The sequence below is a fragment of the Hippopotamus amphibius genome, chromosome 1 (genome assembly GCF_030028045.1).
Source record: "Hippopotamus amphibius kiboko isolate mHipAmp2 chromosome 1, mHipAmp2.hap2, whole genome shotgun sequence".
In the NCBI taxonomy this organism is placed as follows: Eukaryota; Metazoa; Chordata; class Mammalia; order Artiodactyla; family Hippopotamidae; genus Hippopotamus; species Hippopotamus amphibius.
In genome coordinates, this window is record NC_080186.1 from 161132492 (window position 1) to 161150760 (window position 18269).

Below are 18269 nucleotides of genomic sequence, written 5' to 3' on the forward strand. Positions count from 1 at the left end.
GGATATGTTCGCAGTACTGACATGGGGAAAACATCCAACACATATTAAGTATCAGGCATGTTATAGAACTCAATAAATCTGAACAACATACACTAAAATGTGAACACCGGTTATCTCTGGGATGGTTTCCATTTCAAAATTATACATTTCTGGAGTGTTCCAATATTTTGCAGTGATCTCATTCACTTTTGTGGTCAAAAAAAGTTTATTTTATTTTATTTTGTTTAAGATTTATTTATTATTTTATTTATTTATTTTTATGGTTGCATTGGGTCTTTGTTGCTGTGTGTGGGCTTTCTCTAACTGCAGCGAGCTGTGGCTGCTCTTCGTTGCGGTGTGTGGACTTCTCATTGAGGTGGCTTCTCTTGTTGTAGAACATGGGCTCTAGGTGTGCGGGCTTCAGTAGTTGTGGCACTCAGGCTCAGTAGTTGTGGCTCTCAGGCTCTAGAGAGTAGGTTCAGTAGTTGTGGCACACGGGCTTGGTTGCTCTGCGGCATGTGGGATCTTCCTGGACCAGGGCTCGAACCAATGTGGATTCTTAACCACTGTGCCACCAAGGAAGTCCAATAAAGTTTATTTTTATAGGTGTAAAAAAACTGTTTAAAATAGAGGAATACAAATATATGGACACCAAGTGGGGAAAGCGGGGTGGGGGGGGGTTGGGGTGGGATGAATTGGGAGATTGGGATTGACATATATACATTACTAATAAGAAACAAAAATCAAATTGTACACTTTAAATATATGCAGTTTATTGTATGTCAATTGTATCTCAATAAAAGTTCTTAAAAAATAAAATAGAAGAATAGTTTTCTGGAAAGAGGGACTTTTTTTCCCTTTTGCAAACTGAAAAGAGTTCCCTGACAACCTCCTGACTGTATGAAAGAGACTTTGTGGGGACAAAAGTTCCAAAATGGGAAGGGCTTCTAGACTTAGGTTCCTTTAATGGGGCAAAGAGTGAACGGGACCTGGTCAGTCCCTCTGGCTTACCAGACTTTCCCAACCACAAAGCAAACCTGCTTGTTCCCTGCCATTCTCCACCCCCAGGATCAGGAGGGTGACTGAGGTCTTGGCTAGCTGCCTTCCAGTGCTGCCCCAACGTTCCAGGTTCCCAGCCAACTGAGCATCTGGCAGTTAAGCCAAAGGCCAACAATGTCCTGACTTCCTGAGGAAATACCTGTGAACAGAGAGAAGACATAGTGGTGTCAGAGCAAGTGCTCAGGGACACAGTAAGGCAAAGAACAGAACCAAGCAGTTATAGGGGATAAGGAGAGCTCAGGAGATCTTGTTCTGGGCCAGCCCATGATTTACCCTGTCTCCCTCTAGCCCCCAGAATTTTCCATTGCAACTGGTGGGGACTCGGGCTATTGGGCTTGGAGAGCCATGGCTAAGAGGAGCCCCCAAGAGTTCATTTTACCAAGGGGGAGAATTTCTAGGCTTTTGCATGTGCTGTACACTTTGCCTAGAACGTTTTCCCTCCATCTTATCCTGGCTAGCTTCTGTTCATTCTTCAGATTTCAAATTATGAACCACTTCTTCTTGGAAGCCCTACCCAACTCCCACCACTGTACCTTCACCATCCTCCAAGAAGGGACTGGAGGCCTCTCTGCTGCCACAAACTCTCCTTCCCTTCACCAGCACTATCCCACTCTAACAGTTGTCTTCCCAATGGAATTTCAACTTTTTGAGGTCAGGGACCATGACTGTCTTACCACTGTCTCTCTAGTACCTGGATACTCCAAAAGTACTCAGAAAGTTTTGATAAATGGATGAATAAAATGAAGGAATGGCAGAGAGGGCAAGTGATAAAGAGTCCCTCCGTTTGTCTGGAGTGTGGTTCTAGGTAGCCTATGGGAGGCGCCTCCAAGCCTCTCCTCCCAGCTCCTTCCCATTCTTTTATCATCGCTCCCTTCCCTTCCCCTCCTCCCATCCCTTCCAGTTTGCTGTGAGCTTGAGCTCCCTCTACCGGCCAGACTTAAGTGCCACAGGGAGCCAAGCCCAGGTACCCGTGCTTGTTTCCTTCTTTCCTCTGGGGAGACTCTTCGACCCCCTCCCCAACTCTGGGGTTAATGAGGGGCTGGAGTATGCAGAGAAAACAGGGCTGTTCAGCACACTGGAGCTATCTACGGTGCGAGCCCCCACCTCCCCATCCTTGACACCAGGGGCATCTCCCTCACCCTTACCTCACCTCCATAGTCCTGCTCCAGCTAATTCACAGAGATGTTGATTTCCGGAGCCTTTGGCTGATACATCAGCTCTGACTATGGAACAGAGATCCCAAGATGAATTGGGAATACAAAGAGAAAAGACTGAGAGAGACAGAAGAGAGAAAGGGACCCAGAGAGTAAAAGGATATAAGCCCACATTGAGGAACACCAGGACTTAGAGTTTTGTCCCCAGCCCTTTCCACGCCGCTCCCCCCAGCCCTGGGCTTATATGAAGAAAAAATTTCCCTCACTCCTTCAGCGTGCCTACGTTAACATGGAACTAAGAGGAGTGATTGTGTCGATCAGATCTTCAGACTTCATAGGAATATTACACTTCAGGGACAACTCCTGGAGAAGACCTCTCTCTCCAACCCCTGCCCTGTTCTCCTGAGAGGGCCCATCCTAGAGCTCACATCTTCACTGTCACTTCTACTGAATGGGTACTCTGGCTCCAGCCCCTTCTCAGTGATGCTTCTCTCCCTCTCTGGCATTGGCTCATCCAGCCAGAGGAGTTCCTGTGGTGAGAAGACCCACTCCAATGCCTTTCGGACCCCCACCAGGCCCAGCAACTGCAAGGATAGAAACAAAGCCAAGGGCTGTCAGCAGTAGTAGCAGGAATATTAACACCAGTAACATTTATTGAGCACTTCTTATGTGCAAGGCATTGCATAAGGTTTCACTGAATGCTAACACATTCATATGAGGTAGACATAATAATTATTCCCATTGTACAGAGAAGGAAACTGAGGACCTTAGAGTTTAGTAACTTCTCAGAGGTTACAAAGCTGGGATGTAGTAACCAGATTGGTTCCAGTGCAAAGCCCATAGCTCTTAACTTCCTCAGTGAGTAAGTACAAGGCCAGAAGCCACTTATCACCTTACTGAGTAACAAAAGTGCCAGCCTTGTCTCTCTGAGGTCCTCAGTTTTCTTCTGGGCTTTATATCTCTCTCTATGGTTGATCAGCACAAAGAGGCTGGGAAAGGAATTGAACCAGGTATCCCAAGTCTAGCCTATCTGTAGTCATCCCTTGGTCATCTTTCTTTGTCCTAGGATTTCCAACCAGGCAGAGCCCCGGCCAGTGACAGAGGGGAGATTCTTCCTCTTGTGCAAGCCTTGGTCACCCTCCCAGGCTCAGAGTCTCCGGGAGCCATCAGGACACCACCCAACTCTGCCCCAAGTCACCATAAGAGGGAAGATGATGGCTGCAGGGGTAGACTTGATTATCCAAAGCAGACCCAGGCAGGCAAGCTGGACGGCTGTGAAGAGGTGGACCCTGCTCAGAGGCACATGCCGCAAGAGCAGAAGGTCTGGCTGGTGCTTTGCCGGCATCAATAATAGCTGCACCCTCTTCGTGAACTGGGGGAACAAGAGGAGGAGGAAAGCAGGGTACTCAGGTAGGCTGGAGTGTGTCACTGTTAGCTATCCAAGCCCAGCATGGGGAGCAGTCAGAAGGCTCCCTTGGTCCCCTCCCCATCCAGAGTGTGGCAGCAGAGTCCCTGTGGCCAGGAAAAGGAGGAAAAGAGGAGAGGAGGGGAGCTGGCAAATGCAGGCAGGAGGTACCAGCGGGAAAGAAAAGGAGAAGAGTGGGGTTACTGGGTGATTTTGATGGACTCACCTGGATGCTGCTAATTGCTGTCACCCCCATGTATAGGAATATGCCATAGAGCAGAGGCATTGGGATGAACTGGTAGAGAGAAGTGGAGAGCTGGCAAAGTAGTTCACCTCTGCCAGCTGCCCAGATACCCCCACTTAGGCTCCAACCCCAGCCTCCAACATCTAAGCATACCCACTTTGTATTGCCTGAGTTCACTGAATCTTCACATCAATCAGATGAGGTAAATTCTATAATTGTCTCCATTTTACAGATGGAGAAATTGGATTCCAGAGAGTCTAAGTAACTTGCCCGCTAGCTCTCCACTCTTCTCTCCCATTCCTCTGTGCTCTCTCTGTTCCTGAGATACTGGCCCCCTTTCCTTTCCTCAGATGCCCAAGTTTACTTCTACCCCTTGCAAGCCCTCTTGTTTTGCTATTCCCTCCATCTAAAATGCTCTTCCCTGACATCCCTCTCACTGCTCATGTCATGACACCCCAGAAAGGCCTTCCCTGACCAGCCAACCGAAAGTAGATCCCTGGTGCCCTTAATCACTTGACCCTTTTTTATTTTTTGTAGAAGTTGTCACTATCTGAAATTATCCTATTTTATTGTTTTAATTGTTTTTATCTGTCTCCTCTGACCAGAATGCAAGGTGTGGATGATCTCTTTTGATCACCACTATATCCCCAGTTCCTGGAAGAGTGCTTGGCATATGGCTTATGCTCGGTAAACATCTGCTGAATGAGAGTCACCTAGTTAGTCAGCGGCTGGTCCGGTCCATCGAGCTCTTTCAAATGCTCTACTCTCACCCGGCCTCCATGATCTTTCCCTCCCCCAACCTATTGTCTTCCTGCCAGTGACTCTTGTGCGCCATTCTCCCCACCCTCCTTGACTGCTTTGCTGTCTTGGCTTGTTGAACCTTTCTGCTGTTACTTGCTACTTAATTTTTATTCGTGTGTATGTGCTGCTGAGAGGGGCTTGGTTCCCTATTCTTTTTCAATGTTCCTCCCCTCCTCACTCCCTTCTCCCAGGTGCCTCACAGAGCCTTGTACACAGCAGGTGTTCTGTAAACATCTGGTGAGGGGGAAGTGAAGGGGTTTTGCCTCAAAGTTTCTCTGGGTTGTGACGATCACACTCTTAGTCTGAGGCTCACTGAGAGTCTGGAGCAAGGTTAGTGCTTGGCCCCTGGGGATGGTGGCATGTCTGCACCCTGCTCTACTGGGTAGAAAGCCTGCTGGGTCAGAGTGTGGGTTCTCAGATAGATCTGAGAAACGAGCACTCTCGGTGGTCTCTTGTAAGCTCCTGAACCTCTTTAACCTTCAGGTTCCTCATTTTTAAAGTGCATATGCCTTTCAGCGGTGATGTGAGGATTAAGGGAGACTATATATGGAGAAAACGTAACACAGTGCCTGGCATGCAGTAAATGTTCAGCTAGTGTCAGTTCTTGCTATATTTATTATTCTTACTACCCTGCCCCTGATGCTGGCTTGTCTAACTAAGGTACCTTGAGTATAGGTGCCAGGAGGATGGAGATTCCAGTGAGGATGAACACCACCAGGCCTGTCAGCCTCTGCTCTCTGTAGGGAAAGGAGGAGTTAGCTAGGGTCTGGGAGAGCCCCTCGGGTGCCCAGGCTGGGCACGCTGGCCAAACACCACAAGCAACCCTGGATGGAGGGAAGTGGAGGGATCCCCTGACAGTTACCTGGCAGGGAGGGACCTTAGCTTGGTGTGAAAAATTGGTGGAGAGGAAGGGACAGGGCACTTCAACATGGGGGTCCCAGTCCTCTTCCGCGGCTCAAGCTCATAGTTGCTCTTTGTTTTTATTTTTTATTTTGATGGAAAATTAGCAATTTTTCTACTACCATAAAAACTTTTACTTCATAATTTGCAAAGTTGATTCCACATACTTTCGACAGTTAGATTGTTTCTAACAACATTGTTTCTGTGATGGTTACTTTGTAATATCAATGCGGTGCTTCTGTACTGAGTGGGGATTATTAGGTGGCACCTCATCCTTACTCAGCCCCGGCTGCCTCCACATTCACATGCGTGATGCTCCCCTGGAGGCCCCTCCCAGTCCCATGGCTGAAGGAGGAGAGGGGAAGACCTGACTCACCCACCTCAGAGCCCAGAACCCACCCATCCACCCCACTGCAGTGCTCATGGGGCAGTGAGGGAACGCTCTGGAGTCACCAGCTTAGAATTTAAGCTGCCCAAATAACTCTGACCTGTACCCAATACCCCACATTGCTGCCTGTGTCTCATCCCAGCCTCCTGAATACTGGCCTCACCTGATGCCCAGGAAGGTGGGAGCCTCCCCTGGGGCACAAGCTCTGCTCTCTCTCCGAAGACTGTCCATGTGCGCCAGGGAGATGACAGTGGCTGAGACATACCAGGGCAGCCCAAGCGCTGATGTGAGCAGCATCAGCACAGCCACACAGAAGAGGTCCAGGTGGAAGCCAGCTCCCTTCTGCAGGTCATGGTAGGGCAATGAGGATGAAGCTAGCCCAGATCTGGGGCCTCTGTCCTCTGGGGTGGGAGAGGGGGAGCCTAGACCCCAACCTGGGGTTCCAGTCCCTTGGGCCAGGGACCTAGCGTCTTACCCAGCAGGCCTTACCCGCAGTCTATATTCAGCACGGTTGAGGATGACCCCTGTGATCTGCTGGTCCATGAAGATGAGGATAGACAATAGCAGGGCAGGCAGGGCGGCTGCCACACTCAGCCACCAGGGGTTGGCTCCAAAAGGGGACACCAGCCAGCCACGTCCAGGGAGTGTGGGCTGGGGAAGGGCGGTCCACGGACAGGTTGGAGAGCGTATCTCAAGAGCACCTCACCTGCGCACTCCAGTCTTGGCATTCTTCCACAATGCCCTCCCCTCACCCCCTGCCTGCTCTAAGACACTGAATGCTAGGTGGAAGCAGTCTGTATGTGCACAGCTGGTTCAAAGCATCCGAGGGCAAGGATGGCAGAGGGCAAAAGGAGAGGAACCAGCCTGAGGGTTGGGCTGGAGCCAGGGACTCTGGACTTTGGTTCTCAGGGTCCTTTCCTCCCTGCAAGAGGAGGAGGTAGTGGATGAGGCCCACCCACACTTCTTGATGTACAGAGCGCTTCTCTCTAGGCACCCCTCCACTCACCCATCCAGGGTTGAGCAACTCAAGTTCAGACCTGCCTTGATCTGGGGCAGGGGCAGGGCTGGGTGTGTCTGCGTCTGCTTTGATTATAAGCGTCTGTGGTGGGGAGGGGCCCCAGTTGCTGTCTTGGGTTCCGAGCCCCTGAGGCTACCTCAGTTGGAGTCCCCCCAACCCCACCGATCTCCTGCCCTCAGGGAAGCTGGAGGGGAGGTCTCCAAATGCACAGGCAAAGTTTAGGTGCCACGTCAGTGCTGAGCCTTGTCCTGTGCACTGTCATGCCCTGGGCAGGGAGCTCCAGCTATACCAGATCAGAGGAGACAATCGGGGGTGCAAAGAAGAGAGTGGGGAGTAGCGCAGTGGGTAGGGCCATGCCAAGGGTAGGGAGAACACATAACAACAATAGCTGGCATTTATAGAAGTGTTGGTATATGCCAGTCCCAGCAATGTGATAGTGCTTTGCACTATGATCTTCTGGGAACCTCAAAGTAACCTATGAGGTAGAAACTATTGTTATTTATTATTTCCATTTTATAGATGAAGAAATTGAGGCTCAGAATATGGGTTAACTTCCCCAAGTCACACAGCTAGGAAGTGACAGAAGTAGAACTCAGACCCAGGGCTGACTGACCAGAATCCATTCTTTTAACCCCTTACCTATAACAGCAGCTACCTATTCTGTGCTCACTATGTGTCTGGCACACAATGTGTCTTCATAAGAACTCTGTGAGACCATTATTATACTATTTCGATTTTACGAGTGACAAAACAGAAGACTAGAGGAGAAGGGTGGGATCTATTCATCTTCCTCCTCTAGGGTCCTGTATGCTGGCCCTCTACCCTCCACTCCCAGCTCTCACCTTGAACTCTCTGGGCACCATAAGCTTCGGCGTGGCAAGGCCCAGGAAGGCATCAAGGCCACAGCCCAGCAGGATAGCCAGGACTGAGGAGAAGTCACCCAGCATCTTGCGCACCTAGCCACCCAGCGGACACTCAGTCAGGTTCAGGCCACCATCCCTCTCCTTCTGCCCCCTTTCCCATTTGCAGACAGGGCCCAAGGCCAAGAGCCAGTTCTCTCCCACAGAAAGAGAGGTCACACTCACCACGGAGGGGAAGAAGCGGCTGGTCTTTATGTGTTTGAGGGCCATGGCAAGGAGGAATGAAGAAAGGAACAGGAGGATGGAGAAGAAGGCAATGTCTGGGACTGTATGACAGCCAGGCCCACGAGGGTGGCCTCCCCGCCGGGCACACTCAGGTGGGGGCAGCAAGGATGCATTGACCAGGCCTAGGTCCTGTGTGAAGAGGTGGTCCAGGATGGGGTTATGGGCAGTGGAATAAAGGTCCACTGATGCCCACTCTGAGACCAAGGACATAAGATAGGATATCTCCAACCGTAGCGAATGGTTGGGCCTCAGTGACCTGTGAGGGGTGGGAAGAGCCTGGAACCACTGACTTCTTTGGCCTCCACCCTGTCTTTCCCAGGCCCTCCCAGGAACAGGCCCTCACCACGCTTAAGATGTCATCTCTGTCTCTTGGCTTCGTGCTTGTCCACTGAGACTCATTTCCTGGGAAGCAAAGAAGAATTCAGGTGATTTTTCTTCCCCTGGGAACCTTTTCCAGCCCTAATCAGGAGCCTAAGTTCACAGGTCCAGCTGAACCAGAGAGTTCTTAGTTCTGACTCATCTGTCTGCTGACTCTAATCACTACCAAGTCTGTCCTCAGGACATTGCCTCATGCTCTTGTCCCTTCAAATTCCCTACCTATCTGTATCCCTGGTGCCGGCATAGGACCGGCCAAAGCAGATGCTCAGCAAAGGGATGAGCACACAAATCTGTGCGTTTCTACCAGGGCCAGAATTAGTCCTGTTCACGCCTAGTACAGAGTCTGACACTCTTGAGAGGACACCTCTTCCCCAGTCCTGGTGTTTCTGTCCATGTGGAGGGAAATGTGCAAGTGTAATACGCCAAGCTCCTCTCCACCCACTCAGCCCAGGGGAAGAACAGGGATTTATTTGAGTGACGAGTTTGGGAGAAGCTGGGCATGCCTGGCCCTGCCCCTTCTTCTCCCTCTCTAGCGAGTAAGCTGCCTGCACCCTGCATGCATTCAGCTCTGCTCCTCTAGGGTGAGACAGTCCCTGTCCAGCGCAGCCATGACTGCGTGGGTAAGTCGATCTAATTTTGGTTTCATCATTAGGAAGCCCGTACACCCATAGATATAACCATGTTCTCTCAGCACTGGCAGAAATAAAGATGGTACTGGGCTTGCTCTGTTGACTTATTTTTGATCTGACTCAGAACCAGAATAGGGAAGAGTGCTGTTGGTTACTGGGTAAGTACTCAGCATTTTGCTGAACTTAACTAAGGGGGACAGTAAGAGGACAACCCCTCCTGCATCCTCCCTTATTTTGCCAAGCTCCTTATTTCCCTCACCTACCTCCCGGGTCTGGGTACTGACAGAGGCAGCCATAGGTGGGAGAGCCAGGTCTCTGGATGGGATAGGCATGGGTCAAGGTCAGCATTTTGCCCACGGCATCGTAGATGAAGATGAGGCTGATGAGAGCACAGAAGCCTTCCTCGGTGAAGCGGGTAAAGTAGCGCACCAGCACGCTGGCCTCCGTGGCCACCAGCACCAGGCAAAAGGTGGCCACCCAGATGCCCACCCACAGGCGGAAGGGCAGGTAGTCCAGGCTGTGATCTCTGGGGGGTGAGAGACAGGCAGGGCTTGGCAGGGCCCATTCTGCTCCCAACCTAATCCAGGTCAGATACCCCTGGAGCCAGTTTCCACCCGCCCCTATTGACCCAGCTGAGACCATGCTGAGGGTGTGCTAGTGAGGGGCAGGCGAGGTGGGGGAGTTCTCCTACCTGCTGAAGGAGAAGAGCAGGCGTTCAAACACCAGCACTGGCCCAGTGCTGCTGAGGATGGTGAGGGGCTGGCCGGCCATGAGGCAGAAGACAGCTCCAGCCACTGCCGTGCCCAGGAAGCTTTCCAGCACCCCCTAGGGGCCAACAGTGGGCCCTGTCAGCACAGGACCCTGGAGTCCTCAGCACAGGAACCCAAGCTTCCGGGGAGCCTCCTCAGCCCACCCATAGACCCAGAGGAGGGCGAAGGGCATGGTTGGTGGAATACCAAAGCTACGCCAGCTCCCCACACGCCCACCCACTCACCTGAGCACCGTCGGTGGCTTCTCCCAGTAGACCCCCGAAAGTGATGGCGTTAGTGACGGTGGCCAGGTAAATGTAGAGCACGGCCGAGAAGCACTGGGGGTGCAGGGCGTCCGAGAAGTCGCTGGGGTACCACGAGGCCTTCCGGCGCACGTCCTGGACAAGGCCCCCAAACAGCCTCCCGCCCGTGGGTCGTCAGTGATCCAGGTTCCCGCATCCCACGTCCCAGGGACCAGGTGAGCCTCCCCCACCCCCCACAATGAGCGCACACCTGGGGCCCGCGTGATTCCTGCCCCCGCCCAGGACCGCTACCCTCACTCCCACCCCAGCTCGCCTCACCTGCCGGTCCGCCGCAACTCCGGACTGGCCGCCTGCGGCCCGCGAGCGCGCCTGTGCTCAGCCGGGGCCCTTCTCCGAGCAGAGGGGCCCTCGGTCTCCCGCAGTTGCGAGGGGAGCCTGAGGACGAGGGGAAGCCGAGTTGGCTAAGGATCTCCGGCCAGACCGCGACTCGGTGGGGGAGTTCGCGGCGCCCTGCCCCCTGGCGGCGGCTCGTGTCTCTGCTGGCTGGGGGCGCGGCTCCGATCGTGGCTCCTTGGAGAGGTCCCGGTCATGTTGTGAAATAGGAGTGAAAGCCAGGCTCTCGCAGGGGAAGATACTCGTTCAAGGTCTCACAGCGACCGAGTGGTCCAGCAGAACTCAGGTCTGCCCCTTTCCTGCCCTCCCCCCACCCCCCACTGCTCCTCCTCAACAGTAGAACTGGACCCAATGCCTGTGGGGAAGGATCTCTATGACGTGATGACTCCCAGATACCTTCTGTGCTCAGAGGGCAGACATTTAGGCGGGGGAATCCGAGCTGTTGGGTCCCATCGGCCTGGAGGGAGGACTGTCACCTCCTCTAGGAAAGCATCCAGGGCTGCTAGAAGGTCATGAAGGTTGCTGGCCCTCCGAACTGACCGCTGGAATTGCTGGGGATGGGGCACAGAGAAGCACTAAATACAGGCCTGCACCCTGACATGCATTTTCAGTTTCAAAACTAGACACAAGTCACATAGGCAGATAAGTCATTCAAGCGCACACTCATGCATGCATGCATTCAGTGAGCACCTGTGGGTGCCTACTGTGTGCCAGCACTATGCTGTGTGAGGTGGGGGTGCAGCGGTAGTCAAGGGAACTACAGTCCTTGTGATCACAGATGTGAAGCCACACTCTGCTTCACTGTTGTACTTAGTCACACCTACAGAGTCCACACACACACTCTCACTGACACAAGCCTATGTGTGTGTGCATGTACACACACACACACACACACACACACACACACACACCTGCCCAGCTCACCGGGTCACTGAGGAGGATGGCCACTGCCCGGCCCATCTCATGGTAGCCCTTCCCCAGTGTAGGGGGACCAAGGAGGAGGCAGAAAAACCTGAGGAAGGAACCAGGTCCCAGAGAGAGTCAGAGGCTGCTGTCTCATAGGGTAGCCCTGGCCTCTGACCTCACTACCACCCCCCATATACATGCTCACATACACATCTTCTTTGCAGCCCTGACCACTACCCCTCCATGAGCACCACTCCCCACACCGCCCCCCAGAGGGCTGGACCCAAAGACCTCCTAATCCCTTCCCCAGTAAAGGCCTTCTCTGGGCTCCAGGATCCCTGACCCCCACACTCAGCAGCCTCACCTGCTGGGGAGGGGCACCTCAGTAAGGGGCCCCAGCACCACTGGATCCTGCAGTCGCACAAATACCCCCAGTGGCTGTGCCAGGAAGCCCAGTTCTCCTGCCAGTACAGTCCCTGCTTCAGCCCCTGGAGGGAGCTTCTGTCTCAGAGGGTTCTGATGCTGCATGGGGGTTCAAGGAGACACAGAAGATGAAAGGTTATTCACAGAAGAGATGTTGGCAGGATCTTGACTGAGGAGGAGTCCAGTGAATGGTGGACCTCAGTGAATCCCTGACTCCTCTACCAGCCCTGCCCAAGGAAGGGCCACAAACCTGTTCCTTCAAGGGGGCATCCTCCTCATGAGAAGCCTCTCTTGGATGGGCAGATCCTACAAAACATGATTATGCAATGATTCAGAGCACAGGCTTTGGGATTGGATCCACCAGGGCTCCCTGACCAGCTTTGCCAAGTTGCAAAACCTGGAGCACACCTTCCCCCTCTGCTCAGCAGTTTTCTCATCACTAAAATGGGGATAATTGTGATATTACCTCCCAGGGTTGTTGCAAAGGTTAAATGAGATACTGTGTGTAGATATCTGGCACAGTGCCTACCAAGAACATCCCTTCACAGAGCTCTGGCTGTTGTGATTCTAGCCCCTCCATTCTTTTCCCCCCATTACTACCCCTTCTTCTTCTCACATGAGTCCTGGGTTGAGGTCTGAGCCAAGGCAAGGCCACTTCTGGTCCAGGAAGGTGCAGGGGAGATCTGGGACCCTCCCACCCAAGGGTTTTTGGGCTTGGGCCCAGGGCGGTGCCTCTCACCCCTGCAGGGGCTGGTGCCTGTGGTCTGGATGAGGTGCTGGGGTCTCTGCAGCAGCAAGGCCTTCAGCTGCACTCTCAGCTCTGGGCTCAGGGATTCCACTCTGGTCACCTGCTCTGAGAACAGAGGTGGGGCTCCCACCCTTTCCTGTGAACTCCCTGCCCCTGAACTTTCCCCTTTGCCCTCTGCCCAGGTCCCTTTCCCTTCTGAGAGTCTCAGGAAATGCAGGGACCAGTGAACTTGTTCTTCCACTCTGCGTCTCCATCTCTCCCCTGTGACAGGGATGGATAATCCCTTTGGGTGGGGTGGGGTGGGCTCTGGAAAATTCAAAAACTTTGTGGGGGAGATCTTAGAGAAATGGCACGGATGCCTAGGCCCTCCCAGAAAAGGGTCCCAGCGTACCCACGAGCTCCAGGAGACTCTGAGCTGGACAGTCCAGCAGGACAAGGCCCTTGGCCAGCAGTCTGCGGAGCTTCTGGAGGCTGGGCAGTGCCACAGTGGGCACGTGGGGGGCGCTCCACCTGCCTGCACCCACTTCCAACTTCTCCTCAAACAGCACCCACCTGTGGTAAAGAGGGGCAGACAGTGTTACTGGGGACATCTCTTCCAGGTTCAGGAGTGGGGATGCAGGAGAGCCAGGGGAGGTGAGACAATGGGGAAGTCGTAGGTCCAGTGGGGCAGTGTGTGCCCCTTCCCGGGCAGTCACCCCTCATCTTGGTCTTGGGGAACTCAAAATAAGACTTCACAGAAGGCTGAGCACCATAGAGGGTGAGGGTGTGCAGTGGGGAACACAGAAAGGAACTCTTGATTGGGGGTGAGAATACCACCCCCCACACAGGAAGAGCTGGGGGTCATGGAGGAGGCCCCAGTGGGGGAAGGGGAAGGACCCCATAAAACTAGCCTGGGTTCCACTCACCTGCCTGTCTCTCTCCACTCCAGCGCTTGGGGCCAGCCCAGCAACTCATTCAGCTGAATGAAGAGCAGAGGGTCCTTGGGTATCCCCTGTTCCCTGCTTTCTGTACCTAAGAGGCCATCAGAGCTGGGGCCAGAGCCAGGGCCACTGTCCAGCTCTCCCGTGGGTACATTTTCACAAGCACGGGAGACTTCAAACTCCTCCTGGCCTGGCAGCTTCATCTCAGTGAGGCTTGCACAGACTCTCAGGGACTGGTGTGGTCTTGGGTTCTGAGGCCAGGGGCCCTCTGGCTGGCTGCATTTATAATGCACCCCTTATGCGGCACAACACAAACAGAACAAGACCTGCTGATTCCAGAGCCAACCGGTCACCTCTTCCCCTGCTTATTTTCCCCATTCCCTGTTAGCTTGAGAGTGTGAGTCTAGCCTGAACTTTCCTAGGCTCTCCAGAAATGCCCAACCTGGGGCAAAAGTGTTGTTCGCATTTCCTGTGGAATCAGGTCTGACCCCACTGTGTTTTGTGTAAATTAACAGGAGTACATAACTAGCTTGGGTCTGAGGACTGACCCCCAGATTATACTACCCCCTACTCTGTATCAAATACAAACACCAAATACCAAGGGCTGTTTTGGGTGTCACCAACACACCCAGAGACCTAATAAATAACTGGGTCTATAGAAGACAGGCAGGCTAAAGGAGACAGGAGGCAGAGGCCCTGCCCATTAAATGGGCTAATGATGGAAAGTGGAGGCAGTTCATGGAGAACATATGCCTGAGTCTTATATTCCTTTGTCCAACAACACCTGGAAACTTCCTGATTTAGCTGTGTGCCTGGGGTCAGCCTCTCTAACTCAGCCCCCCAGTGAGGATGGAGGAACCAACTAGGGTGTGTGTGTGTGGAAGAATTCCTGGAGCTAGATGGGCAAGGGAGAATGTGGTCTATTAGCAAGTCCGGTTGACTCTACCTTCAAAATAGACACGGAATTCAACCCCACCTTCCCACTTCCAGCCACCCTGTTCCAAGTTGCCATCATGTCTCACCTGAATTATTTCAATAGATTTCTAATCTCTTGCAGTGATCTCTCTGCTTCCACTCTTCCATTCTCCACACAGCAGCCATAGGGGTCCTTATTTTATTTTAATTTTGTAAATACATTTCCATTTTACTCAAACATAGAAGTCCTTTTAAAAGGCAATCGAGCCATATAACTCTTGTGCTCAAAACCCACCCAATACATTCTCATTACTCTTAGAAGAATAATCAAATTCTATAAGATCTGATCTAGGGACTTCCCTGGTAGCACAGTGGTTAAGAATCTGCCTGCCAATGCAGGGGACATGGGTTTGATCCCTGGTCTAGGAAGATCCCACACGCTGCAGAGCAACTAAGCCCGTCTGCCACAACTACTGAACCCACGTGCTGCAACTACTGAAGCCCCCCCCATGCCTAGAGCCCATGCTCTGCAACAAGAGAAGCCACTGCACTGAGAAACCTACGCACCGCAATGAAGAGTAGCCCCTGCTTGCCACAACTAGAGAAAGCCTGTGTGCAGCAACAGAGACCCAATGCAGCCAAAAAAAAAAAAAAAATTAATTACATAAAATGCTATATTAAAAAAAAAAAAAAGATCTGATCTATATATAGTCTGGCCCCAGCCTGCCTGCCTCCCTGATGGACTCTCATACCGTTCTGTCCTTACTCACTCCTATCCAGCCACACTGGCCTCCCTCTGTTATGTGAAGCCAGGTTCCTTCCTGAGGGTCTTTGCAGTAGCTCTTCTCTCTGCAAAGAAGGCTTTTGCCCCAGGTGGATCCCTGTCACCTGCGTCTCATCTCAGACATTACCTATTCATGGAGTCCTAAGTTTCTCCATCACATTTCTCTGTTTTATTTTCTTCCTGGCAATTATCACTACTAGTAACTGCCTTGTTTATTTCTAATCGTTTATTGCCTACCCCTCCACACACACACTGGAATGTACCTTCCACGGAGCAGGTATTTTATCTATCTTCTTCACCACTGCCCCTAGAGCACCTAGTGGCGCTCAATAAATACTTGTTCAATGAGCGCATAGAAAGGGAGGGGCTGGGAAGTGAGCTGCGCTTCTCCTTAAGGCCACACGAGGGCGCTGCTCCCCTCGCACAGGATGGCTACGGCCGCGGCCTTGGGCCTAGCGGCTGGGTTTGTTTCCTAGAGCAGGCCCACCAGGGCGCAGAGATGGTGGGAATGGCAGGAAGGGGTCCTTGATCCTCCGCCTTGCCCTGACCCACTGCAGACTGGCCTGGCGGGATGGGGCGTGGGGGGGCGCAACAGCGATGGGGCGAGAGATCCATCAGGCTCATCTGAACGTGGGTCAGACCACCCACTAGATAAGTGAGACCCATTTCCTCTCTGAAAAATGGGACTCAGGCTGGCCTTCCCCACCAACCCCAGGTCTGGACTTGGGGCGAGTATCTCCAGGTCCAGGGAATTCCCAGGCCAAGAATTAGAGGAGCGAGTCACTGTATTACCAGTTGGGAACTGGGTGCTGAGTCTGAGGGGGGAATTGGTTTCAGTCCCAGAAAGAATAGAAAAATGGCCTAGGGCCTGAGAGGGCGGGGAATCCCTGTGACCACCCCTTCAAGAATGTGTCCCAACCCCAGGGGCAAGTGACTCAAGGGAGCCTGAAGGGGACAGGAGCTGGATTTGGCATGAATACCCCCTCACAAGCACATCCTCCCTTCCCTCCCCCACTCCAGCGAAAGTTCAGAGGGTCTGTCCTTGCCCTCTCTGTGGCCCCAACTACACTGGCTCCCCAGGCTGCCTGCAGTAGAGGGCCACCATGCCTCCACCGTCCCTGGGCCCTTCTTCCTCTTGGGTCTCAAGTGCCTGAGCTGACAGGTTGGTGAGGGAGGTGAGTGAGAGTCTGTCTGTGGGCGCCAGTGGTCTCCCAGACAGGGCCAGTGAAGGTGTACTGTCTAGGAGAGCAGCCCAGGGCATGAGCCCTGGAAAATACCCTGGCCCAAGAGTTCAAAGACCTGGTTCTCATCCTGGCTCAGTCACAGACTTGTTTGGTGTCCCTGAGCAAAGCCCTTCCCCCACTCTGAGCCTGTTTTCTTCCACCGAAACTGAGACTGTTGGAGTAGATGATTTCCAAGGTTCAAAGCAGAGCTTTAGCAGTACTGGCCCTGAGGGGGAGGCACCAACTGGCCGCCTGGGTGTAAATCCTGACTTGGTCACTTTCTAGCAAGTGGAGAAGAGATTTATCTTTGCAGAACCTGAGTTTTCCTAATAGCAGAAGGGGAATAATAAAAGCGCCCACTTCATGGGCTTTATTAAATGAAACAATGCAGTAAAATAGGCCTGGTACATAGTAAACACAATAAAGGGAAGCTATTGTTATTAAAAACTATGAAAATGGTCACTTTCAGAGTGGGGAAGAAAGAAAATATCATACAGTGAAGTGTCAATTTTATCCAACCACTGGACTAGGCACATTATCTCGTGTAATCCTTATAACAAGCTTTTAAAAAACTTACAATTTTTAAAAACTTTTAATTTAACTTATTTTAAAAAAAACTATGTGAGTCTAATTATAGGAGAAGAACTATAGAAAAAGTTGCAAAAAAAGTAGGTCTCTGGCTGCTACCTTTCATGCAGCTTCCCCCAGTGGTAATATCTTATATAACAATAGTATAATATCAAAATCAGGATGATGACATAAGTACAACCCTGTTAACTAGACTGTAGGCCTTATTCAGATTTCACTTGTTTCCATATGTACTCATTTGTCTGTGTGTGTTTGTGTGTATAGTTTTATGAAATTTTATCACATGTATAGATTCAGTTACAACCCCCTGAGCAAATTTCTCAACCTCATTAAGCCTTGGTTTTCTCAGTCTATAAAATGGTGAAGACACTAGTTTCTTCAGAGAGCTGTTATGAGAATTAAATGAAACAATGTATGTAAAGCTCTTGGAACAATACCTAAAATGTAGTGAGTACTCAGTAATATTTGTGGGTTTTTTCCAGAAAAAAAGCGTGTTTTTGAAAAATGACTTACAATACATAAATAATTTGCATTTGTTATAAAAACAGAAAATGCTCATAAGAGTAAAAATTACATAAAAGAAAATACACGTTCAAATGTCCTTACCCCAAAATAACCAGTTAATTTTACTCACACCACAAATTTGAGGTATATTTCATTATCCTTAATTTATTGTAAGGACACTGAGGCTCAGAAAGGTTAAACAAGTTGCCATAGTCACTGAGCTTATGAATGAGGAGCTGCGATTGAACTCACACTCTTGCCTCCAGGAGCTCACAGCTGGGGGCAGCAGGCAGGCCTATGAGTCATATCAATCCAGGGCAGACTGGAATGAACAGCCGCTGCTGGTTTCTGAGCCCTTGTTCTGTTCCAAGCACAGCCTGGGCACCTTGCAGTTATCTCAGTGAGTCTTCACAGTAGCCCTTTGAGGAAGCTAACGTTCCCATTTCTGGATGAGGAAACTGAAGCTCAGAGAGGTATTTTGCTCAAGGTCAGAGCCAAGGGCCAGTGGACCCAGGGTTCAGAAAGGTGTCAATCACATGCCTCAGCCCGAGCTTAAAGCCTCCTGTCTGAGGGATTCAGGTAAGATGCTAGGAGAGTGTCTGTGGAGGGAGAGTCTCTCCAGCTGGAGCTTTGGGTTTCTCTCTTCCTGGAGCTGGGATGCCCTTCTCTGACCCCATCGTGACCCCAGACACCAAGATCCAACCAAGACTTGGAGTGGACCCTGACAGCTGGAACCTGCTTCCACTTCTTATA

General features: G+C 51.7%; 2 protein-coding genes across 12 annotated transcripts in view; one reads left to right on the top strand and one right to left on the bottom strand.

The window, feature by feature from the left end:
- HBEGF (heparin binding EGF like growth factor) overlaps positions 1-18269 on the top strand; it is a 63619-nt gene that overhangs the window by 26063 nt on the left and 19287 nt on the right. For 5 of the 11 annotated variants that reach the window (XM_057733475.1, XM_057733548.1, XM_057733483.1 and 2 more), the window contains one exon: positions 8413-8518. The exons of 4 other annotated variants lie outside the window; for them this stretch is intronic. The gene's annotated coding sequence lies outside the window, so the exon portion shown is untranslated. Of the gene's footprint in view, positions 1-8412; positions 8519-9063; positions 9092-10185; positions 10328-18269 lie in introns of those variants that run through there. 2 more of the 11 variants (XM_057733523.1, XM_057733511.1) reach the window with 2 other exon arrangements.
- SLC4A9 (solute carrier family 4 member 9) lies at positions 739-13737 on the bottom strand. The gene is made up of 22 exons (XM_057733561.1): positions 13489-13737; positions 12974-13207; positions 12574-12687; positions 12085-12140; positions 11776-11933; positions 11430-11517; positions 10902-11056; positions 10431-10547; positions 10095-10269; positions 9792-9925; positions 9364-9626; positions 8437-8495; positions 8034-8222; positions 7791-7904; positions 6420-6581; positions 6094-6272; positions 5307-5379; positions 3824-3892; positions 3391-3564; positions 2621-2776; positions 2184-2261; positions 739-1177 (listed from the first exon to the last, which is right to left on the bottom strand). The coding sequence occupies exons 1-21, from the start codon at positions 13703-13705 to the stop codon at positions 2208-2210; spliced, it is 2940 nt and encodes a 979-aa protein (XP_057589544.1). The 5' UTR covers positions 13706-13737; the 3' UTR covers positions 739-1177; positions 2184-2207.